This window comes from Myotis myotis, unplaced genomic scaffold (assembly GCF_014108235.1).
Source record: "Myotis myotis isolate mMyoMyo1 unplaced genomic scaffold, mMyoMyo1.p scaffold_m19_p_19, whole genome shotgun sequence".
Classification (NCBI taxonomy): domain Eukaryota; kingdom Metazoa; phylum Chordata; class Mammalia; order Chiroptera; family Vespertilionidae; genus Myotis; species Myotis myotis.
The window spans coordinates 7,827,387-7,852,405 of record NW_023416323.1 but is presented as its reverse complement, the minus strand read 5'-3'; the positions used below and the strand labels follow the sequence as shown (position 1 = coordinate 7,852,405).

The window sequence follows — 25,019 nt, the reverse complement described above, 5'->3', positions numbered from 1 at the left end:
AACACTGCTCTAGGAAGAGGGTCCATTAGGTTTTATCAGTTTCTGAAAATGATCCATTTTTTCAAACAAGGTCAAGATCCCCTGAATGTGAACTAACAGTCTCATAAAAGACTTTGAAACTGTTTGTTTCCAAGTTGTTCAGATCACCTACTGTATTTCTAATTATGAATTTAGTAACGGTATAATTTATACTCCTGTTTGGGTGATAAATATGAAATGCTGGTGGGCAGGAGTGCTGGTTTGTGTTGTGTTGGTAGTTTATGAAATGTAAACTTTATCTAAATATTTTATATCTTAAAATGCCAAGATTTTATATCTAAAACATTAAGATTTTATGAGCCTTATAATTGAAGTTGGGTTTGTCCATTTAAATGTTCTTTCCTCATAAATACCTACGGGTTATTTTAAAGTTTCTGAATTATCCTATTAATGAGAACTTCCAGACACCTGGATCTAGAGGAGATGGGTAGTTAGTAGTTTTCCATTCTGTAAACAGAAGTACTCAAGTATGTAGAACCTATCTAGCTACCAAAATAGGTGAACTAAGGCTGATTATAAAATAAATGTCAACTTTGGAATTTGGCATGGTAGAATTAAAACAGCTTGCTTACCTCCCTGGCATTGAGTACCTCTTCACTCATACAATGAGATTCTCTCAATCTTCAGAGGAAAGATATTTGTAGTCCAAATGGGTAACCAAGGCATATTTTTTCTTATTTTCTCCAGTCCCACCCTTGGGCTTTCTGTCCCTGAACTCTTGAACTCATGATAATCTCATGGTGCAGGAGTTCGATCTGTGTGATAGTTTGCCATTACCTTACTTCAGGTGAAGATAAGTTTTGTCACCTCAGTCATGGCAAATGGTACATAGCAGAAAATCCAAGGGAAGGAGTGATTGAACTGGTTTGACCAACTCCTTAATCTGAGGTTGTACTTTTGATTTTCCATATTCCCTATATCCTGTCAGTCACCACATTCAGTTGGACTTTCTAGTGAAGTGTGTCATCCTTTTCTTTATTTTCGTTCCCACTGTCTCTATATTAGTCTGGTCTTCATAAAAGTATAATATCTACTGTTTATTTAAAGCTTTGTGCTAAATGTTTTAAGCGCTTGTAATGTATCATAAACTATTATAACCTTCACAACAATCTTATGGTATTAACCTGTGTGTGTTAAAGACAACCCTCCCATTTGAACTGTTTTCAAGAAATGCTTCAGAGCCTGACTGGCGTGGTTGAGCATTGACCCATTAACCAAGAGGTCACTGGTTTGATTCCCCATCAGAGGATATGCTTGGGTTGCAGGTTTGATTCCCAGTATGGGGTGTACAGGAGGCAGCTGATCCATGTTTCTCTCTATCACTCTCCCTTCCTCTCTCTATAAAATCAATAAAAACATATTAAAAAAAAAAGAAATGCATCAGAGCAAGCCTGCAGAATTTAGCTCAGTGGGGCCTATTAGTGAATTCAAGTTACAGTGAGCAAATGCCCTTTCCCAGATACGCCATTGTCAAGATACTCTCAAGGTTAATGGTGCATTCCTCAGCAGGAAACATAGGGGGACATTTTGCTAACAAACTTGCCAAATAACACTTTTATACTAACTAGGTCCAGAACAGGTATAAATCACACACAGAGGCCTTCACATCAACGTGGGCTGAGTTTTATTTATAATGTCCTCAAGATTGTTCTCTTGCTAACATTCTTAGCCCTTAACGTGAAAAGATTTTAAAGTGAAAACTATCCTGTTTACTACAGAATACTTTTGACACCAGATGTGTGGGTTTTTCTACATCAAGCAGTTCTCAAGTTCTCAGACACTGATGGGGTGTCCTGTGGTTTAACTCAATTCTTTTTTTAATAACTCAATTTTGATAGTACCCAGAGTTAGCACAGACTCCACAAGTTAAGGGGTCAGTCACACAAAATGCCCCTCCTCCCTAGATGCCACTTAAAAATCCCAGGTTGTCATATGTACTTCTGACCAACTTGCTATAAATGACGGGTTCCTTTTATATACCTTTGGGTTCAGTAGTTCAATAATTTGCTAGTAGAACACTCACTAGATTCTGGAAAACAACATTTGCGGAATTATTATAAAGGACACAGATGAATAGCCAGGTGAAGACATAGGTGAAGTCTTGAAGATCCCCAGCACAGAAGCTTCTGTCCTGGGGTGTGGAGTGAGCCAGCCACTCTCCAGTCATATGGATGTGTTCACTAAGTAACCCAGAAGCTCTCCTAACTCAGTTTCTCACCCCTGTCCCCTCCCTGGAGGATGGGAGGGTGGAGCTGAACGTTCTAGCTAGACCTTTAATCTTGCCTTGGTCTTTCTGATGCACAGCCCCATTTTGAAGCTCTCCAGCCCCCCTCCCCCCATCATCTTATTAGCTTACAAAAAGTAATTTTATCCCCATCATCTCATTAGCATACAAAAAGTAATTTTATCACTCCAGAGATTCCCAGGGTCTTAGACACTCTTGTGTCGGGAACCTGGGTCACAGACCAAATATTAGAACAAAAGATGCTCCTAACACTCGGGAAATTTTAAGGGTTTTAGGTGAGGGGTGGGGAGGGGCACAGGGGGTCAAAGACCAAATATATTTTTTCTTATTGTATCACAGAAAGCACTGCCTAATCTTCCTAAAACCTGCTAAGATTCTTTGATTTAGATACTCCAGGTTTTTAAAATCTGCATGATTTTTTAAGTAGGCAGGCCTAAATCAATGAATATGGGGCTTGGTGAATTAAGAAATATGTGAGTTATACATTTTCCAGTTTTATTATTAGGCTTACACATTTTTGTTCCCATGTTATGAATGAAGAAATACTAGGAGGTTAGGAAAATGCCCCTGGGTAACTTCAGCAGGTAAAAGGGAGCCAGGTATTCCTTCAAGCTTTGGTCCTTTATCGGGCTAACTATTGACTCTAATCTGTCCTACACACTTTTGCTAAATGACTCTTCCTTATTGTGTCACTCCCCTATACCAGAGTCTTTAGTCATTTCCTTGTATGGCTTATAAGCCCTTTGAATTAGGCTGTGATTATAATATTTTACCTTGTGTGGTTCCTTTTTTCTTATCTTTTCTACCCAAGGGAGTCTTGTGGCTGTAATTGAAGTATAAACCCCTGGAGGGCAAGGACCACATTCCTAGTTAGTGCCTTCAGTGTATAGGATGGCTTGGAGGATTTACCTTGGATGGTTCCAGTTTATACTTTTACAGAAAAACCGTAGAACCAAGCAACGCTTACAGAGATGGAGTTACATTTAGCGCGGGCCCAGAGGAAAATGTCTCTCAAATTCTGGGTCCTTCCCACACGAAGTTTCTCATATTTATACGATCTTACCCTCTTTATCTCCCAAATATGGGTTTTTTCCGGTTCCCTTTGCAAGTTCTTAAAGGGCCCTATGTGCTGGCGCTTTGAGACCTTGACCAAAAGGCTTGGCCTGACGCCAGCACTGATAACTTCGTCTGGAGAAGGTTTAGTGGCTCTCTGAAATGGGAGTAGTCTTATTTTCCTTATTATTTTAGCCAGCAAGCATCTACAGAAGCCAGAAATAGCAGGGTTAAAATTTCAAACAGCAGTTTTTATATAAGATGGATGCTTCAATATCACCATATGTCCCAGGGTAACTATTAACACTCTGAAAAGTGTCTTGATGAGAATCAATTATGTGGTCACCATATTTACGTATGATAGCTATTCACAAACACTATAGCTTAGTACTGCTCCAGATACTAGGGAAGTTAATACATTCAGTTTTAATTCATGTAGTTTAAAAATTTTTTACTGAAAAAAGGAAGCAAACAAACGTGACCATAATCTGCTGTCCAGATAAGGCCACTGATGGCTCACACTATACCAAAAACAGGTGAAAAAGAAAACCTGTATGTAAACGACTCCTTCCTTTAGTCCCTTTCCCTTGAGGGTTAGATTCATGCATGTGTCTAAATTAAAAGTTTAAAAAAGGAATTATGATACAAAAACCATTCTTTTGCTCCCCCCCTTACACCCCCCCACCCCTCTCGCCCAATCTCAGACTTAGCCATGTTTCTGTACCAGCACATACACATTGGACTGTTTTCACAGCTCTGGTTATTCCATTATGTGAATGTCTCACAGTTATTCATTGGCATAAACAAGATGTCTTGGTGGTGAATTTTCAGCTGTGGTGATCTGTGAAAACCAAGCCCTGGTAATAGTTGCCCCTGGTCTTTGAAATTCTTGAATTATATGACTCTTCATTACTTTCTTTGCTTTTGAATACTGAACAGTGAACTGTACTTTGCCTTATTTTTGTGTATAAAATATGATTTTCAAATGTTCAAGAATTTAAAAAAATGTTTTTATTTATTTTTAGAGAGAGAGGAAGGGAGAGGGATAGAGAGATAGAAACATCGGTGAGAGAGAAACATCATGGATTGGTTGCCTCCTGCACGCCCTTACTGGGACTTGTTCCCTCCTGGGTATTGAGCCAGCAACCCGGGCATGTGCCCTGACTGGGAATCGAACCAGTGACCTCTTGGTTCATGGTTCAACGTTCAACCACTGAGCAACACTGGCTGGGCTCCAAGGACTTTTTATATCAAATAATTTCTCTTTGGCCATTATCTCTTAGAATTCTAAGTGGCTTCAATGAAGAGAGTAGAGCTGTTTTTATTGGTAAAAGGGTGTGCTACAGTCTTTTAGCAAAGGAATGCATGGTCAGTTCTGCTAAAGAAATGTAAACTCTAGCAATCTATGTGGTAGCTTCTGACTACACATATAAGACTGAGTTCTGTAAGGGTGGAAAATCTGAACAGGGAGTTTTTTATAAACACTGTAAAAATAATTGGCAAGCCAAGTATGATTTTTATGTTTTTTAGTGGTTGAAAATCAAAATAATTTTTAAAACATGTATAGGTTATGTGAGATAAAATTTTTAGTGTCCGTAATAAAGCTTTATTGGAATGACAGCCTTGTCATTCATTTACATATTGTCTGAGGTAGCTTTTATGCTACAATGACAGAGTTGAATCAGAACTATGTGATAAATGGTGATGGGGAAAAAATATTTTTTAATTGCAACTAAAAGTTAAAAAAAAGAAGTATGTAGCCCACAGCTCTTGAATAATGGCAGTCCTTGCTTTGCAGGGTTTTCAACATGCAAAAATTTTCATTACCACGCTTTCATGAAATAATTTCAGTCCCTTAACAACAGGCCTCAGAATACAGTAACCACAGTATAATAACTGAAAGTACATGGGTACAGGTTTCCCCTGCTAGTCAGTCCTACCGTCACAAATCACTATAAACTATACGTACAGCAGTGATTGGTCCTTTCACATTTGTTAGTTCATATATAGCAAAGCATGTAGTTGTGTTGCCGCCTTGTTTCCCAGTGATAAACCTATGTGAGTTTATATAAATGGTTAATCAGTAGAAGGAATTGGCCAAAAATAGATTCCAGTGCAGCAAAGAAAAAAAGTGATAATGCCAGAACTGAAATTCCAGTGGAGCATAAATGGAGTGACAGAATAACTAGCTGACTGTGGGAATGTTGACTCTACCTCCAGTTGAGAGACTGGATATGCCCCCAGCGGACCTTAGTGAGGGCCCACTTAGCAACAGAAATGTGGCAAAAAGGATGAAGTCGCAGGGGAAGTAACACTGGCAAAAACCTTCACAAAAAAGTAACTCTCAGAGCAATTTTGTTTTACTTTTTTTTAATCTTCACCTGAGTATATGGATTTCATTGATTCTAGAGAGAGCAAGGTAGGAGAGAGAGAGAGAGAGAGAGAGAGAGAGAGAGAGAGAGAGAGAGACAGACAGACATTGATGTGAGAGAGAAACATCTATTGGTTGCTCCTGCTATGTGCCCCGACCGGAATCAAACCCTTTGAAACAGTCATATTTTTTCCCTGTTTATTTGCATGATTTCAATACTAGCATGCAAAGCAAGTACTACCTGTATGTTCTATTTGACCCATCATAAAAGAAGTTTACTGAAAAAAAAGGAGACATATGTAATACTCTTTGTAATACTTTAAGCAATAAAACAAAATAAAAAAAAAAGCATTATGAAGACCGTAATATGGGAAATATTTATAAGTGAATAAAAGCAGTTTATAGGTTTGAACAAAATTATACTCAGGGTAGTGGTTGTCTTAGAATAGTAGAGTTATGTATAATCTCTATGTATGGTATATATATATACATATGTTTTTTCCAATTTTATAAACTTTCTGTAATTGTATTATATATTTTATTTGAAAAAAACAATCAAAATAAATTAGAATGTCAAGGGGGGAAAAAGGAGACATATGTAATACTCTTTGTAATACTTTAAGCAATAAAACAAAATTTAAAAAAATGTTTACTGACATTTGCTCTAGAGAAACAGATGGTGGTTGGGAAGAAGAAGACCATTTCATGGCAGCCTCAGGCTTGGGAGATGATTGGACTTTCTTATTAGGCCTATAGTGAGGCAAGGTGTTCTTTAGTTTATAGCACTCATGGGACTAAAAAGTGTATCGAGGACTAGAATCCTAGGCAAGTTATTTTTGTTTGTTTTAAAAGTAAACTGTTTTAAAGTTATTTTTGTTTGTTTTAAAAGTAAACTGACTCATTCCCAGCTGGAATGGCTCAGTGGTTGAGCGTCAGCCTATGAACCAGGAGGTCACAGTTTGCTTCTCGGTCAGGGCACATGCCCGGTTGCGGGCTCAATCCCCAGTAGGGGTCGTGCAGGAGGCAACCAATCAATGATTCTCTCTCATCATTGATGTTTCTATCTCTCCCTCTCCCTTTCTGAAGTCAATAAGAATATATATTTTTTAAAAAGTAAACTGACGCCCTGGTTGGTTTGGCTCAGTGGATAGAGTGTTGGCCTGCAGGCTGAAGAGTCCCAGGTGTGATTCCGGTGGAGGGCACATGCCTGGGTTGCAGGCTTGGTCCCCAGTGGGGGTGTAGGAGACGGCCAATCAATGATTCTCTCTCATCATTGGTGTTTCTATCTCTCTCTCTCCCTCTCCTTTTCTGTCTGAAATCAATAAAAATATATTTTTTTAAAAAAGTAAACTGACTTTGGGTATGAAAACATGAGTAAAGAAAACACCAAGCCAAAACTGGTTTGGCTTAGTGGATAGAGCGTTGGCCTGCGGACTGAGGGATCCCAGGTTCGATTCCGGTCAGGGGCGTGTATCTGGGTTGCGGGCACATCTCCAGTGGGAGATGTGCAGGAGGCGGCTGATCGATGTTTCTCTCTCATCGATGTTTCTCTCTCATCGATGTTTCTTCCTGTCTGTGAAAAATCAATAAAATATATTTAATAAAAAAAAAAGAAAACACCAAGTTCAAGATAGTTGTTCATTGCAAATGGGATTGAAGTGAGGGGTATCCTATCTAATAAAGAGGGAATATGCTAATTGACCCTCAGGTCATCACAAAAGATGGTGGTGCCCACAGCCAATAAGCTAATTGAGTGCCCCACCCTCAAAGATGGCAGGACCCACAGCCACAAGATGGCCAGCAGGGGAGGGCAGTTGAGGGCGACCAGGCCAGCAGGGGAGGGCAGTTAGGGGCGACCAGGCCATCAGGGGAGGGCATTTGGGGGCAACCAGGCTTGCAGGGGAGGGCAGTTGGAGGGGACCAGGCCGGCAGGGGAGGGCAGTTGGGAGCAACCGGGTCGGCAGGGGAGGGCAGTTGGGGGTGATTGGGCCAGCAGGGGAGCAGTTAGGCATCGATTAGGCTGGCAGGGGAGCAGTTAGGCATGGATCAGGCTGTCAGGGGAGTGGTTAGAGGGTGATCAGGTGGCAGGCAGAAGTGGTTAGGGACAATCAGGCAGGCGAGTGGTTGGGAGCCAGCAGTCCCGGATTGTGAGAGGGATCGGGCCTAAACTGGCAGTCAGGCATCCCCTGAGGGGTCCCAAATTGGAGAGGGTGCAGGCTGGGCTGAGACACACACACACACACACACACACACACACACACACACACACCCCGCCCCACCCCAGTGCATGAATATTTCCACTCTGTCAATATTTTAGTCCTTTAAAATGTTATAATTTGATAAAGCTGAGAACTAGATACACCAGTGTTATGTTTTCTATACTTTTTAGAATGTTTGAAATACTTTATTAAAGTAAACTTTAAACTTACTTTTCAGTCTGCACAGCTGTAGTTGTGCATTTTTGAAGAATAATTAGACACCATCTTCTTCAGCCTGTGAAATTAAATTAGATTGGTAGTGCCTGGGAGCATACCACCAGGCTAATGTTTCTGTGATGTCCTTGTTAGGAGGTGACAGCAGATGGTTCCAGCCAGCTGCACACAGAGAGGAATTGTCTGAGCCATTGGCTAGGTGTCTTGGTTAAAGCCCTAGTGGTTTCAGAACCTGAGAAACCTGTTTTCATGACCAAGACCCAGCTATTTGGCAGTTTTGTAATAACTAATGTTCAAAATGCCTGCCTGGGTTTTATAATTAAACAGTTTATATTTCATGTAATGTGTGATTTTTAACCATTTTGGATGCTTTTCCAAAGGTATGTTATTGTTACTTGAAGGCTGAAATTCCATTTTTGCATATTGTGAAGCGAGTATATCCAGATTTGGTTCCCTTCAGCTTTTCTTACTCTGCATTTTGAAAACAGAGTATTTAATTTTTTTTTATCCTCGCCCATGGATATGCTTACTTATTTTACAGGGGGATGAGAGAGAGAGAGAGAGAGAGAGAGAGAGAGAGAGAGAGAGAGAGAGAGAGAGAGAAAGAAAAGAGAGAAAGATCAATTGGTTGCCCCCCATGTGGGCACCGACCAGAAGATCAAACCCAACATAGGCATGTGCTCTGACCAGGAATCGAACCCACAACCTTTTGGTGTATGGGATGATGCTCCAACCAATTGAGTCACACAGGCCAGGGTGAAAGTGCTTAATTTTGCACTAGCATTTGTGAGCATACAAGTCGGACTTAAGACATTTTTTTATGATTGTTTCCTAACACTATTCTAAGACTCATTTTGTCATCTCCATAATAATAGAATTATTCATTAACAAATAACTTCCTGAAAATTTGTCCAACCAAATCTCCCTCAGTGTTGGCCAGTTCCTTTGGTATGATGTTGTCCCTGACCCTGTCACAGAGTGTGGCTGAGAACAGGCCCAGCCAAGGGCCTGGCCTTGGTGACCCCTCAGATTGTGATAAAGGTCTTCAGGAATGTTGTGGCTTTTAGGCAACTTCAGTGTCATGTTTTTCCCAGGGCCTGGTACTGTAGAAGCTTTTTCAGTCCGAAGAGTCATTAGAGTGGTGCTATCTAATCAGACCAATATGAATTGAATGCATATCCAGGTCTGCTGCTCGCTTAGCTTAACCCCCCCCAATCAGGCCTGTGTCCTTATCTGCAAAGTGGGGATATTACTACATGATTCACAGTTTAATTGTGACAATTAGAAATAGTGCACATAATGTGCCTTGTGTACTGCTTGGTGAAAGCAATAAATGGGGTGGCAAGAAATAAGTAAAACGGCTTTTTGATTTTAATCTGGATACCAAAGTAGAGTACTTTACTTTTTTGTTTGTTTGTTTTGTTTTGTTAATTCTCACCTGAGGATATTTTTCCATTGATTCTTAGAGAGAGTAGAAGAAAGGGGAGGGACAGAGAGAGAAACACGATGTGAGAGGAACATATCAAACATCAATTGGCGGTGAGCCTACAACTGAAGTATGTGCCCTTGACCAGAATTGAACCCGGGACCCCTCAGTCAATGTGCTGATGCTCCATCCACTGAGCTAAACCGGCTAGGGCTTAAGTTCTTTTAAGGAAGATAAATCGTGGAATCTGTCTTACATACTAAAAGTATTTCTGGTTTCTTGTACAAGTTTTTTGGAGAATAATGAAAGAAAATTTGTTGTTATTATTTGGGGTGAAAGTCAAGAATATATAGCCTGTGTTTCCTAAAGGGACACTGTCTTCTTTGAAACAAGCAAATAAAACAGATTTATTTTTCATGAGCTCATTTCTCTCAGGCCTAGAGAGTAAAAATGTATATCATAGAGGCGTAAAAGCATATGACAAAATGAGATTTTTCCACCATTTGGCTTCTATATTCACAGAAGCACTTGTCTTGATACAGTAAGTGGATGGTTAAATTTCATCTTAATTGAACCTCACTTTGGCCAATTAATCTGCTACTTAGAGCTCTTTTACTTTTTTCCCCCCAGATCTATTTTTATTGATTTTTTTTGAGAGAGAGGGAGAAATACCATTTGGCTGCCTCCTGCATGCCTACTACTGGGAATAGAGCCCATAACCTGTGCATATGCCCTGACTGGGAATCGAAAAAGTGACCTCTTGGTCCGTGGAACAACGATAAATCCACTGAGCCACACACCAGCCAGGCTCTTTTACTTTTACTTGAATAAAATTTGAGTAAAAAAGAGATTACCTTTTTTCTCTTTTTATTATAGGAATTTTCAAATGTACACAACAAAGTAGTGAAAACAGTTTTATGAGCCCCCTCAAATCATCCCTTGGGTTCAACAATTATCAATATTCTCTCCAGATACGCTGTGATTTTTGTCTAATTTAGAGACAAAAGTAAAGTTTCCCCATCTCTTACTCTACCCAAGGAACCTGGAAATAGGCTGCTTTTGAAACTGAAGCTATGAAATCAGTGTGTGATAATTGAGAGCAGCTGTGTGTGACAGATTAGCCTCCCAGGCCCGAAATATTAGTAAGGAAGGGACCAGCATATCCACAGAAAGAACATTTCAGTAAGGAAAGAAAGCATCTCTGAGGCAGACCCAAGAGAGAGGATGTACCTGGGAATCCTGCGGCAAACTTTTCTTAACCGCAAATCCAAGTGACCTTCTACATTTCAGCTTGCTTTCTGAGATGGTATGCTGGTGAATGTACACATCCAACTGGCTTGACAGTTATTTTCTTTTTTTTTTTAATGTTTTTTTTTTTGTTTGTTTTTTTAATATATTTTATTGATTTTTTACAGAGAGGAAGGGAGAGGGATAAAGAGCCAGAAACACAGAAACATCGATGAGAGAGAAACATCGATCAGCTGCCTCACGCACACCCCCTACTGGGGATGTGCCCGCAACCAAGGTACATGCCCTTGACTGGAATCGAACCTGGGACCCTTGAGTCTGCAGGCCAACGCTCTATTCACTGAGCCAAACCAGTTAGGGCTTGACAGTTATTTTCTCAGTATCCTCTTGTGTGCTGTGGTAGCAGGGATCAGCATCCCTGTGGGTGTTGTCTGCCTGTAAAGATGAGGGCCACATTCCAGGCAGTGTTGACTTCCTTCACCAAGGAAACTGCCATCCACCCTGGATAGGTGTTTTTTTTCTCTTCTTTGCAGACACTGAGGCTTCCATATCTGCACAGAGTGTGTGTATGGCATATGTGCTTATGAAAAACCACCAAATTTTCACCCTTTATACTTTGGTCACCCTGTTGCGTTGGTGTCTGGTAGTTCTTACCTTGAGCTTCGATTGGCCCTCTCTCAGGTTTTGTTTTAATTGAGATGTAATTCGCATACTATATAATTCACCCATTTAAAGTGTACAATTCCACCCTTAGCTCTTTGCCAAAAAGGCAGTACCTGGGCATGCTCTCCATCCAGGTAGTGTGCCCATGCCATTCCCTTTCCTCTCTCCTTCCCCTACAGGCACAACCTCCTAAACTCCAAGGGACCCCATGAGACTTGCACCAGGGCGGTAATGGGCAGCAGCAGTTTGTCCTACGTAAATCCCCTGAAGCTGTATTGACTTCCCAGTGAGCCAAAGCAGCCCAGCCTAGCCTCATTTCCCCACCTGGTTCCTCTCCTGTTATTCTAGGCCCTTTCTTGTTTCACTGTCCCAGTTTTAATAAATGTCCCCTAAAATAAAATGAAAAAAGGCAGTGCCTGGTACTGCTCAGGAAGCAAGGACACACAGCAATCAGGGTGCTTTCCAGGGCTCTCAGCTTAGCAGGACATCAGGCAGGCTGTCGCTGCCTCGAGCAGTTGGGTGCTCCCTGTCTTGATGATTTCAGTTTTGGGTCCTAAGTGGATCCTCACTGTCTTGTCTCATAGCTATGCTGCCACTGACATTTGGCCAGCCATATGTGTCAGGCAGAATCATTTACCAGAGAGCTCTCCCGCCTTGTTTCCCCTGGGTTGTGTTAACAGGATATGTTTGTGACCTTTTTTGTTTATTGGTTAATACTCATCTGAGGGTATTTCCTCCATCACTTTTTAAAAAAAATTTATTGATTTCAGAGAGGGAGAGAGAGAGAGTTAGAAACATCAGTGATGAGAGAGAATCATTGATAGGCTGCCTCCTCCTCACCTCCTACTAGGGATCAAGCCTGCCAGCCAGGCATGTGCCCTTGACTGGTATCAAACCTGAGACCCTTCAGTTCTCAGGCCAACTCTCTGTCCACTGAGCTGAACCAGCGAGGGCCCTCTACTTTTTTAGAGTGGAAAGGAGGGAAGGCTGGGGGAGCAAGAGAGAGAAACATTGATGTGAGTCAACTGGCTGTCCCCAATATGCACCCCAACCAGGGGCAGAGAGCGAACCCACAACCCAGGCACATGCCCCTGACCTAGAATTGAACCCTTCGGTGCACTGTCAAACGCTCTAACCACCAAACCATGACAGCCAGGGCTGTTTTGTGACCTTTGGCACATTGTTGAAAGTACCTGCTCCAGGTGCACACCCAGCTGGTTCTGGTTGAAGTGTTATGGGCAAAAATTATCCCTATTTTTAAAAAGACTGCTTTATTAAAGTATTATTTACATACCAAAGATCATTGGTACATTTACAGAGTTGTATAATCCAGTCATCCCCAAAGTCCAATTTTGGAACATTTCCATCATCTCCAAAAGATTCTTGTGCCCATTTGCAGGGACTCAGCACCCCATCCCTCAGCACCAGAGACCATTAATCCACGTCTTACCCTAATGATTTGCCTATTCTGGATATGCTGTGTGATTCTGTTCATATCACATGTCCAGATAAGGTATGTTTTAACTGGTGATTTCATTGATAGTTGCTTTGAAAGTAACAGTTTCTTACTTCAGAATATGCTTTTCCTGCTATACTAGTTACTTGTGATTTATTGGGGTGTGTGGGGTATTTTGCACAGCACCAACCTTTTTTGTGCAAAGATTGATGTTTTTCTGGAACATTTAGTTTCATGCTGATCATCCTATATAAGAAAAGGGTAATATGCAAATTGACCCTAACAGCAGAATGACCGCTGGACCAGTCACTATGAGGCACACTGACCACTTCTTGGTCCCTTTCCCTGGCCAGCAGGCTCTGATCACCTAATGGCCACCTGTGGTGGGGGTGGGGCTGACCTCTCAGTCCCTTCACCCGGCCGTCAGGCACCGATCACGTGATGGCGAACGGGGAACTGGGGGTTGGTGGCAGCAGGGGGCAGGGCCGGCTGTGGGCAGCTGGGAAAGATGGCCCTGATCGCAGGCCAGGCCTAGGGACTGTACTTGCACATGAATTTCGTGCACCGGGCCTCTAGTCTATATAGATAAAAAGCTAGCGACTGGAACGCCTTAACGACCAGAACGACCGGTTGCTATGACGCCCACTGCAGCCAGCCTCCCGCAGCCCCTCCCCCCAGCTAGCCCTGCCCCTGATCAGCCTCTCCCACCCCAATCAAGGGCAGGGTGGCCAGCCCTGCCCCTGATTGCTCCCTGACCCCAATAGGGGCCGGGCTGGCTGGCCCCATCCCAGATCAGCCCCCCCACCCTGATCAGGGTCAGGGCTGGCCGGCTGGCCAACTGCCTGCGGCCCCCCCAACCCCTCAGCCAGCTCTGCCCCCTATGGGCTCCCCACTCTGATTGGGCAGGGCCGGCCAGCCAACCACCTATGGCCCCTCCCCAGGCCCCCCCACCCCATTTGGGGGCAGGGCCAGCTGGCCCACAGCCCCTCCCCAGGCTGGCCCCAGCCCCCCCAATCAGGGGCAGGGCCCACTGGCCAATCACCCGTGGCCCCTCCCCCCAGCTGGCCCGGCACTGATCACCCTGATCAGGGCGGGCCAGCTGGCCCGCCAACCTCAAACCATCTCCTCCTCCCTCTGACAGGCCTGGCTCCAATTGGGGCCCGGCCAGCTGGACCCCATCTGTGCACGAATTTGTGCACTGGGCCTCTAGATGTGACATATTTTGGAGACACAAGAGAAGCCAAATCCTCTTCCTATGCTTTCTAGAGTCATCCTCTAGTTCAGTGGTCACCAACCAATGATCCGCCGACCACTGGTGGTCCGTGAAGTCTGAAAGATTGGCGACTGCTGGTTTAAGGAAACTTTGGAGCAGCAATAGCCAACTGGTGGTCGTGAGATCCAAAAGATTGGCAACCGCTGGTTTAAGGAAACCTTTGGAGCAGCGGTCGCCAACCTATGGTCCGCAGACCACTGGTGGTTCGTGAGATCCGAAAGGTTGGCGACCATTGCCCTAATTGGTGAAGTAAACCTAACAAACGTGAAAATAACATGGAGCCAAGTGTTGGGCCCTGAGATATTTATCAAGCACCCAGTGCTAGGCTCCCTTTTGCCAGATGTAGAGATCATGGAGGCCAGGATATAAGGAGAGGTAGTGTGGACTCATGATCACATGGGAAGGTTGAGTCACTTGGCTTTTTTTTTTAAATATGTTTTTATTGATTTCAGAGAGAGGGAGGGAGAGATTTAAACATCAACGATGAGAGAGAATCATTGCCTCCTACAAGAGCTGTACTGAGGATCAAGCCCACAACCCAGGCATTTGCCCTGACTGGGAATCGAGCCACGCCAGCCAGGCTATCTCTTACTTTTTTTAAGAGAGGGAGCAGATTGCTAGACCTTTCTCAGGCAGATGCATCTGGCTGGAATTTTATAACATTGTTTTGTTTCCCTTGTATAAGAGCAGGCCAGATTTGGGGGCACCTTGGTGTGCTCAGGTGGAAGCAAAGGAGTGACCTGAGTTGCCCTTGGAGCTGGGGGTTGGCAGTCGGGGGAGCTAGAGTTGGGTAGTTCTTTCTGAGGCTCTGTGGTAGTTTAAGTATGAAGCGGCGTGCTGGGTCAGAGAGTGGGTAGGAAAGGTTAAGAGAGTTCCTCTTGAGAGGTGCTAAGAGTGCTAGTGTGCTTTCTTCCTGCTCTCCCATCGCCAGTGCTGACTTTTCAGCACTCAGCTCCCCTAGGCCCATTGTGATGGGACACACATTCAGAAGGACCTTGATGTCTGTTTTTTGCATCTGAACATCAATTTCTGTACTGGATATGTGCGTTTTTGATAATGGGGGCAAGGACAGAACCAACATGCAACTGAAATACAATTCGGTTGAGTGGGTTGGTATCTTTGTCATTAGATGATGTGCTTCTTTCCTGTACAAGGAAGGAATCACCAAGGAGGGCCTGATGGTGACGCTGCAGAAACAGCTCATGGAGGAACTGTGCTGGACTGGCCCTCATGTTGGGGCTCGGGACGACTGTGGGCCTCCTCCTGCAGGTCTGAGCATGTTCTCTGTTGCTGGGATTGCCATGCCAAGCTAACTGGTGTGTACTTTGTGTTTTAGACTTTTGCCAAGTTCCGAAGGTAGTGGGAAAATGCCGGGCCTCCATGCATAGGTGGTGGTACAATGCCACTGGCGGATCCTGCCAGCAGTTTGTATATGGAGGCTGTGGTGGGAACAACAATAATTACCTGACCAAGGAGGAGTGTCTTGAGAAATGTGCTGATGTCACAGGTAAGATGGTGGAGTTGAGGATATGTTACATTTAGAGTCAGTTTATTCATTGGGATGTGGGTGCCTTTTGCTCTTCACCAGTTCTTCATAGCTGGACTTGGGGGATGTTTTAAAAATCAGAAGAAACAGGCACAGTGTGAAGGTTACCAACACAGTGGTTTCACAGTGGTCCTCTCCATCCTCTTCCCAGAAAGGGGAGAGTAGGCAGCCGGCTGGGGTGGGGGCAGGACTACGTCTTCTCCGTGATTTCCTTTCTCCTACTACTGAGTGCAGGTTCCACACCAGACCCCACACAGGAGGAAGTGACTTTAACCCTTGAACAGAGTCCAATGTTCAATCAGGTAGGCTGCCCCAATTGCTCCCTGGACATTTGGGTTATTTTTGCCTCTGGAGCAAATGACTTGAGGAGCTCACCCATCCAGCTGAGTTCTGAGTCAAGTTAAAACTAGAACAGCCTGGCCAGCATGGCTCAGTGGTTGAGCATCCACCTATGAACCAGGAGGTCACAGTTCGAGTCCCCATCAGGGCACATGCCTGGGTTGCAAGCTCGATCCCCAGTAGGAGGTGTGCAGCAAACAGCTGATCGACGATTCTCTCTCATCATTGATGTTTCTATCTCTCCCTCTCCCTTCCTCTCTGAAATCAATAAAAATATTTTAAAAATCAAAAAACCTAGAACATACTTCCTGGAGTCCGTCCTTTTCCTAGCCCTCACTTGCAAGGGATTCTGTGGAATCAAGATAACATTGACCCTGAGAGCCTCACAATTTGAATAAAAACTTAACTCCCACAACAACCTGCACTGGCTCTGAACTGAGCCTTGAGGGACCTCTTGATGGCAATGAGACATTGGACCTCTGGGGCCTGGTTCCTCCCAAGTACTCCAGAGAACCCAAACTGTTAAATGTTTTCATTGACAATCTCTCTAACATTGTTATGTGACTTCCCTCATCTGTTCTTGATGGCTTGGCATCGACATTAGGGCTCGATTCTGATTCTGTGTCAGGATGTGCTGGTGCCTTTACTGCTCCCTGCATACCGCCAGCCTGTGAGCCTGTGTCCCGCCTCCTTGTGCGGTTTTTCTCTCTCCTCACTCGCCGGCTGTAATCTCTCTTGGCTTTGTACTCTGCATTAAAAAATCAGATAACCTTAGTAAAGACGCGGGGGGGGGGGGGGGGGGGGAGGATAGTGGCCTTGGCTATAACTTGAGATTTGAAACAGTGCTGAACACACAAGCCCACCAGTGACTGAGTGCCTTGAACACTTTGCTGATCTTTGTGTGCTTGGTGCCCAGTAGGCACTCAGCAAGTGTTTGGAGAGCTGGGGTATTGTTTTTGGATCATACAGGCAAGCTTTTCACCGTTCAGGGAGCAACTGGCAACCTTACCAGATGGTGACTGAGGAAAATAGCATTTATTGTAATTTTCCATCATCAGCTGGGATCCAGTGTTGGGGGAGGGACTAAGGGGAAATAATTTTGCTACCTTTTCTGTCCCTTCCTCATTGATTTGACTGTAGAAAGTGTACCTGCCCATTCTGGTTGCTTCTCATTTTCTCAGGAAGAGAGTTGTTTTTAACAATGCAAGCAGCAGACACTAGGTATTAAGACAGGAGGTCACTATAAGGGGTCAGGGATGGTTGTGTTTGGCTGGGAGAAGACAGGCAGCTATCTTTGTTCAGAGTCTGACCCTAGTCTTAAGGGCCTAGAAAGCTCTTTTATTGGCACCCAAGCATGTCTCCACTGCATGTCTCTTGAGGATCTCTTGTGAGTCTGTAAGAACTCGAACTGCCAGAGGCGCTAGGCACTGGGGCCTTTGCCAGCAAGTTCTCTCCCAGGCAGGCAAGCTCTGTGGGAAACCACATGATAATGAGAATGCCAGTTTATTAATTTATACTGAAAACCAGAACCTCCCAGGGGACCAGACACTCAGGTCCCTGTGCCTGCACCTGTAGTCCACATAGGCAGTCCTCTCAGCCAACTTCCCCGAAGATTGCTTGATGAGGAGTGAGGCAGAACAAGGGGAGCTGGCTTGTGACATAAATGTTTAATGGCATCTGGTCAGGCCAGCCTCGTGCCTCTCCAGAAAGTCTGTTGGGACTAGTAGGAAGGCGGGAAGCCAGGGTCACTCCCTCCTGCACCCTGCCAGCACTCCTTTTTGTGCTTCCTTAAGTGGCTAGCCACTCTACCTCACACCCTTAACTGTGTATGTGTGTGTAAGAGAGGGAATATACATTACATAAATTTTACCATTTTAACCATTTATAAGTGTACAATTTGGTGGCATTAAGTACATTCTCATTGCTGTGCACCCCCTTAATTTTTTAGTCATTAGATAGGTTACTGCAGTTAACAGGGTATTTGGCCTTGTAAGCCATATTATCTTTTTACATTCACTTCACACATCTTTGCTCCAATTACTAGCAGGTTGATCTTAAAATTTAACCCACAAGGACAGTCTTGGTTCCTTATTTCTAAGTTCTGGCAGGCTTGTGGTCCAGTGTGCTCATTGAAAGGCCCACATAAAGGAGAAACGGGAGTCTCCATGAAGCTCAGTGTTACGCCTTGTTTTGTTTCACTGGATAGCTTGAAGGAAGGGGCACTTTCTCACTATGGTTTGTCTCCTTGTAGAGAACACTAGTGATGGTTTGGCCACCAGCAGGAATGGAGCAGATTCCTCAATCCCAAGTGGTAGGTTTTTAAGAGACCCAGGATGGAATGAGGGCTGTCCAGATGGGGAACTGTGAAAGGATATTTGTAATCTGGGACTTATACATAAGCTTCCACCTCCTGGTTCTTCTGTTCACTCACCATTGGCAAACAGGGGCTCTGCCTAGGCTGCCACCTTCTGGCTCCTTAACAGAAAGGAGAGCTGGGGGAGTCTGCAGTGCTTCTGAGCTGGCCTCAGCTTCCTCCTGTGGGTCAGGGAATTGTGATCACTGCCCATGTGACACAGGCCCTTCCTTCTCTCTAGGCTGGCCTCTGCTGTCTCACTGCTCACCCCACCTCTCCTTGCCTGTTCTGCCTCCTCTGCTTCCTGTGCTAAGAGTACTCCTCTGCCTCCTGCCTCAGTTCCCACTAGTTCTTGATCTTGAGCTTTGTGTTAGCTTGCTTTGTACTGCTGACAGTAGCTACCCCATTCCTCCTTTATGCTTAAAGGGCTCTGCCTCAGGCCGCTGGGGTGAGTGGTATAAATGCACTAGCAAGTTTAACCTAGCTTTCCCGAAGGCCAGTCCCTAGGCGATGGGTCCTGCTAGGCAAGTCGTTCTGCTCCCGCCCAGTTGGAGGGCAACCCCCTCTGACTGTGACACCAGCACTTGTGGGAGAGTGTTTATTCTGTGACTTGCAGAATGCTGAAAGTTAGGCTAGAGCCACTTTCCAGTTTTGCTAGGCCAGGAATCCTGTGACCATCCTGGCCATCACTTTGCCTGGGCTCCCTATTCCCAGTCTGGCCTCTCCAAGGCCATCCAGAACCCTGGGACACTTGCATAATAACTGGTGTCAGTCCTGTTTCAGAAGAAAATTTCCCCAGGAGAGTAAGGGAGGGGCCTCCTCGCTGTGTAGAGAGTGAACAAGACCAGCTTCCTCATCACCCCAGAAATTGTGACTGGGATTAGTTTCCATAGCAACCCCTGGAGTGGCAGGCGGGCCTCCCCATTTAGCATTCATTTGGTGTGTGCTATGGAACCCATTGGCACTGGAGGTAATGGTGCAAAGCTGCCCACATAGGGTGCCAGTGTCCACACTCCCTCAGTGGGCCCTTTTATTTATTTATTTATTTATTTATTTATTTATTTATTTATTATTTATTTTTTAAAATATATTTTATTGATTTTTTACAGAGAGGAAGGGAGAGAGATAGAGTCAGAAACATTGATGAGAGAGAAACATCGATCAGCTGCCTCCTGCACATCTCCTACTGGGGATGTGCCCACAACCCAGGTACATGCCCTTGACCGGAATCGAACCTGGGACCCTTCAGTCCACAGGCCGACGCTCTATCCACTGAGCCAAACCGGTTTTGGCTACACTCCCTCAGTGGGCCCTTTTAGACTCAGCCCCCGTCAGACCACATGTCCTGTGTCCGTCCCAGCCTCCCTGATACAAATGTTTGTGTTTTAGTTCCCAGAAGACAGAATTTTGATGACCCCTCTGGTGATATTTTCAACTACGAAGGTATAACATTTTTCAAAATTCATTTTTTATTTTAGATGATAGAAAGTATAACTTTTAAAAAATACTTTTATATGGGCAAGATGTATTTTCTCTAGTTAACTGGAATTGAGACACAGTGGAGGATCTCCACTAAGGAAATTGTAGCGTGGAGCTTCATGGCCTTTCCTAGGTGGCGTTGAATGCACGAGGATGCTCAGGGTAGCAGGCAGCAGGGCATGCACAGCGTGCTGCAGGAAGCTGTGCTCCAGAGAGGCAGTCCAGAGTGCAGGCCCAGCCTCAGAGTCCCTGACTGTGAAATAAGGGGCCTAGGACAGATTACTTAGAGACCAAGTTAATACATGGAAAGTACCTAGAACAGTGCCTGGCATAGAGGAATCACCGTTATAACATAGTCTGACTGTAAAGAGAAAGATACTAGAAATGTGGGGGAGGGTGTCTAAGGGGCCAAACTGGCCACTTCTGTAGTTTACCAGTTTCTGTAGCAGACAGTTCTCCCTTGGCTGGCAACTGTGTGACTGCCCTGGAACACTCTAGCTCCATCTCCCTTCCCTGGGCCCTACTCATTTGTGCTCCTCGGCTCTCCCACTCCCAGAATACTGCACTGCCAAGGCGGTCACTGGGCCTTGCCGCGCATCCTTTCCACGCTGGTATTTTGATACCGAGAAGAACTCCTGTGACAACTTTATCTATGGAGGGTGCTGGGGCAATAAAAACAACTATCTCTCCAAGGAGGCATGCATGAGCCGCTGCGTAGGTGAGTCTGTCTGATCCTGGATCCAAGAAGCAATGGTGGGTGGATGGCCCTCCCAGAGTTCATCCCTATCCCTAAACCGAGGCCCTAGAAAGGTTGTCATCTGGCCTCCATCCTTCTCTGGCTCCCTATTGGGAAACAGGTGGGCTTTGGCCCTGGCTATTGGGCAGACATAGCCCACCAAGGTGACAAAGCCTTAAAGACCTCAGAAGAGCTGGAAGAGGAAGTGCCTCAGAAGGATTCTGCCATGAAGTCCCAGGGCCGAGGGGGATCTTCAGGTGGCGACAGCTTTGAGGGAGGAGGACTGACCTCAAGGTTGTGTGTTCTCTTCCAGGCAAGCAGCTGTATCCTGTCCTGCCCCTGAGCACTAAAGGTAAATGGCCGCCTACCCTCCCCCACCTGCCTGCCTGCCTGCCTAAGCTCAGCTGTGGTTTGTAGGCTCGTGTTGTCTTAGACACATCCTTCTTCACCATAAACATCTTTAGGTAGAAAGTCGTGTTTCTGCACAAGAATAGCCAGGCAGCTTGGAGCATGTGGTTGATGTTTGTCCCACCACAGAGTGTACATAGCGGGGGCTTGGAGTGAGGCAGCTGGGGATGACTGGAGGAGGCAAGTCCTGCTGTTAGGCATGCGGGGATCTGCTGCACACCGGCCTGAGTCTGACTCCAGGTTTGGAGGGAACTTTGCTTTGTGGGGTGTACGGAGTTGGTCATGGGTGATAGGAAGGAAGTTGGAAACCTTGCTGTATGCTAGGCACAGCCAGTGCTGCTGTCCCCAAGCAGTATGGTCAATAGTCTGATAAGGAGGCTGGGCCTCTGTTTCTGATTCTGAGCCTGTCATGGAGGATAGTGTTTGCACAAAGGACCTGTCACACTGGTTTGGCTTCTTTTCACCTGTTGCCCTGGTAAGGAGTTCCAACCTGGCCTGCTGCCTGCTCTATCTTAGAGGAGGGGTGAAATAAACTGGTTTGCCAGGCCTAGGCTGAATGCAGCCCAGCCCATATCTGGAGTGCTGGTGGGGTAAAGATGGAGAGGGACTCACCCCTTTCTGATTCTGTAGCCAAGTGGGGAAAGGGAACCAGGTAGCTGCCACAGGAGCCACATTCCTTTAGTGCAGTGATGGCGAACCTTTTGAGCTCGGCGTGTCAGCATTTTGAAAAACCCTAACTTAACTCTGGTGCTGTGTCACATATAGAACTTTTTTGATATTTGCAACCATAGTAAAACAAAGACTTATATTTTTGATATTTATTTTATATATTTAAATGCCATTTAACAAAGAAAAATCAACCAAAAAAATGAGTTTGTGTGTCACCTCTGACACGCGTGTCATAGGTTCGCCGTCACTGCTTTAGTGGAACCCCACCTGGAAAGAAAGCATCTTCAACGACCAGTAGGATGACCAATGTTAAATTTTCTAGGGCCATTAGGAGCAGTAGGGTCCCCTCCCGGCACTGCTCCAATGACACCCTTGCCTCCACTCTTACTTCATTCCACAGGCAGCCTCCCAGCCACCTGCAGCCCACCTTTCTCTGTGACTGGTTGCGGGTGGTATATGAACACATAGCCTGGGGTTTTATGTTTCCACACACCCCAGACATGTATGCTCTTTACATCCTGGTGTGCAAGGGCTTAGGACTCCTATACAGCTTGCTCCTGAGTGGTGGAGGGAAATAGAGAGTTGAAATGAGGCTGTTTGTTCAAAAAGAAGGCATACAGTTGCTCTTTGTCTGAATATAACATGGCACCTCCCTGTTTCAGGAACCAGCTTCTTAGGACTGTAGGGACTCTCCTGATGACCTCCCTGGTGGGCCATGTCAGTTCTCCAGACTCTCCCAGGTTGGGCGGAGGGATGTTAGGCACAAGGGATGCTGGTCCTTACCTTCAGCCCCTAGGGCACCTGTGTTGTTCCTAAGCTCTGTGCTGCACTACTGGTTCTGAGGCCTCTCTCATCCCCAGTGGTGGTCCTGGCGGGGCTGTTCGTGATGGTCCTCATCCTCCTGCTGGGAGCCTCTGTGGTCTGCCTGATCAGAGTGGCGCGGAGGAACCAGGAGCGCACCCTCCGCACTGTCTGGAGCTCCGGGGACGATAAGGAGCATCTGGTGAAGAACACATATGTGCTGTGAACGCCCTGTCACCAAGAGGCCACGTCTCTTCAGGATTCAGGACCCCCTGCTGATGAAGAGAACCTGGGGGTGGGGGCACAAATGTAGAAAGTGTGTGTGCTTTTTAAAATAGAGTGATTGATTTGTATTTTTGTGATCATTAGGGCTTTTGGTCTGTTTGTTACTTCAGACGTTAAGAGGGCTTCCTGGTCCTCTGGGCAGGTTTGCTTTGTTCACATTTGGGTGGCTTGGCCCCAGACCAGAGTCAGTTCCTCTTTGATTTCTTTACTCCATGTATAGTTTTCTTTGTCTATGTTGAAGCCTTTTGCCTCCTTCCCCATCATAGAAATTTCCTTTGTTTGGTTTGTGGGTTTTTCTTTTTTTAAGTAAACAAATAAAAAGGTTTTTTTTATTAGAATTCTGAAAGGAAGAGAGTAAAATGTACCAGTTCAATAAAAAGGGTCATCCCTTTTAAAATATATTTCAGCATGTGCTTTATTTCTTTATGCGACTGCTAATTTAAACTCTACCAAAATTATCACAGGACACTACATGAGATGTCCCATTCTAGAAACTTTTTTTTTTTTGAAACAAACCCTTTTAAAAAGAGCATCTTTCAGATCTTTTTGAATGAAATATATCTTGCATTATACGTGAGTGCCCATGAAGTTTTATCAAACAACACAGCCTTACCACCCATGGTGAGCTCTGGGTGTTTGTTTCTTTGTTGTTGTTGGTATTTTCTATTCTAATTCTCTTTTTTAAATTCTGGCCATATCTCACTGAGTAAGAGCAGGAGGGTTGCTCTTTAATTGATTTTTTTTATTTTTTTTTTAATCTACACCTGAGGATATTTTTCCACTGGTTTTTAGGGAGAGTGGAAGAGAGAGGGGAAGGCAGAGAGAAACACATAGATTGGTTGCCTACTGCATGTCGGGGCCTGGGCTGGGGAGGAGCTTGCAACCAAGGTACATGTTCTTGTCCAGAATCAAACCTGGGAACCTTTGGTCCACAGGCCAACACTCTATCTACTCAGCCACACTGGGTAAGGCTGATTTTTTATTTTTGAATGACCCACTAAAATGGATCACTGCTTTGCACAGGAGGGTTGGAATAAGGATGCATCCTGTTCAGGGGAAGACCGAGACGTTCCTAAAATTGGAGTGGTTCTAACCAAGATCATTTGGGCCTCATGATTTTCATCTTTTCCTGCAGTTGTATAGTTTTCTCAGGTCTCCCATGAGTCCCTGTATTGAAATGGGGACAGGGCTACAGGCTGTCCTGATTCTGCTGCCTATCTGGGTGTTCCCTTCCTATCTTGACTCTGGAAGCCACTTTCCTCCCCTCTATCTTCCAAACATATAGTCCTAAACACAGCAGAATCCAGGCAACCCACAGCATTAGGTAAAATTTCCCAGGGTTGAGAGACCAAAGAAAAAGGCTAATAACTCCATCAGGGCATCAAAGAGTTTTTTAAGGGAACTTGGAGCCTATCTTGAGCAGCAAGAGGTCCTGAAGCCACTGAAGAATTCTATTGAACAGGGCAAGATGACAAAGGTACTGGGGGTGACTTGTTTCAGGTAAAGGAAAATGGCTTATTATGCTTGCCTGGGACAAGCAATGGCCTATTCCAGGAACCAGCTCTAGTGGGGTATAGGGGAGGTGACCATCAGTCAGCCTCTGTTCTAGCTGGGCAAATTGGTCACATGAAGGAACATGCTCAGTCTCCACCTGCCTTCGTGACTCAGGAGGCTGGACTCTGGCTCGGGAGTGGGCAGAGGTACTTGGCCAGCCTGTGTGCCCTATGCAACCTGACAGTTCCAATTTTTCTTTGGCTGCTCCTTGGAACAAAATAACTAATAAACTTCTTCCTAGAAATCTTTCGGGCCAAAAAGGACACATTCTGTACATTGGAAGGAAGATCTGCATCCATCAGGGCTTAAAAATCTATTCTAGAAGCAAGTTGGCAAATACCTCATCTGCTCCTTCCTGGCCTCCCTTGTCCATGGTAGGTGTTGCTCATGGATTCTGGCATTTTCCCTGCCAAGCCTTTCAGTCATTGCAGTTGACTCAGTTGGTGAGCAGGAAAGTCTGCACTGCCCTACACAGATCGGGAACCCCAAATGGGAGAGCCTGTGGTCCAGAGAAAGGGCATATGCATTGGGAAGAGACTGCCTACCAGTCCAGGTATTCAGTAGTGGATAGCTCACTTAACTGCTTTGAACCTAGAGTTTCCTCACCTGTAAGACAGTGAGGAAACTAAGATAGGTGGAGATG

General features: G+C 45.0%; 1 protein-coding gene across 4 annotated transcripts in view; it reads left to right on the top strand.

Moving 5' to 3' along the window:
- The window catches only part of SPINT2 (serine peptidase inhibitor, Kunitz type 2), a 31,528-nt gene extending 8,305 nt beyond the window's left edge, over positions 1–23,223 (top strand). The window contains exons 2-7 of one of the 4 annotated variants that reach the window (XM_036345548.1): positions 15,543–15,713; positions 18,343–18,402; positions 19,834–19,887; positions 20,480–20,641; positions 20,973–21,011; positions 22,597–23,223. In XM_036345548.1, the coding sequence (XP_036201441.1) occupies positions 15,543–15,713; positions 18,343–18,402; positions 19,834–19,887; positions 20,480–20,641; positions 20,973–21,011; positions 22,597–22,763 (653 nt within the window). In that variant the 3' untranslated portion in view covers positions 22,764–23,223. The remainder of the gene's footprint in view (positions 1–15,542; positions 15,714–18,342; positions 18,403–19,833; positions 19,888–20,479; positions 20,642–20,972; positions 21,012–22,596) is intronic. The other 3 variants (XM_036345549.1, XM_036345550.1, XM_036345551.1) reach the window with 3 other exon arrangements.
- The last annotated feature ends 1,796 nt before the right edge of the window (positions 23,224–25,019 follow it).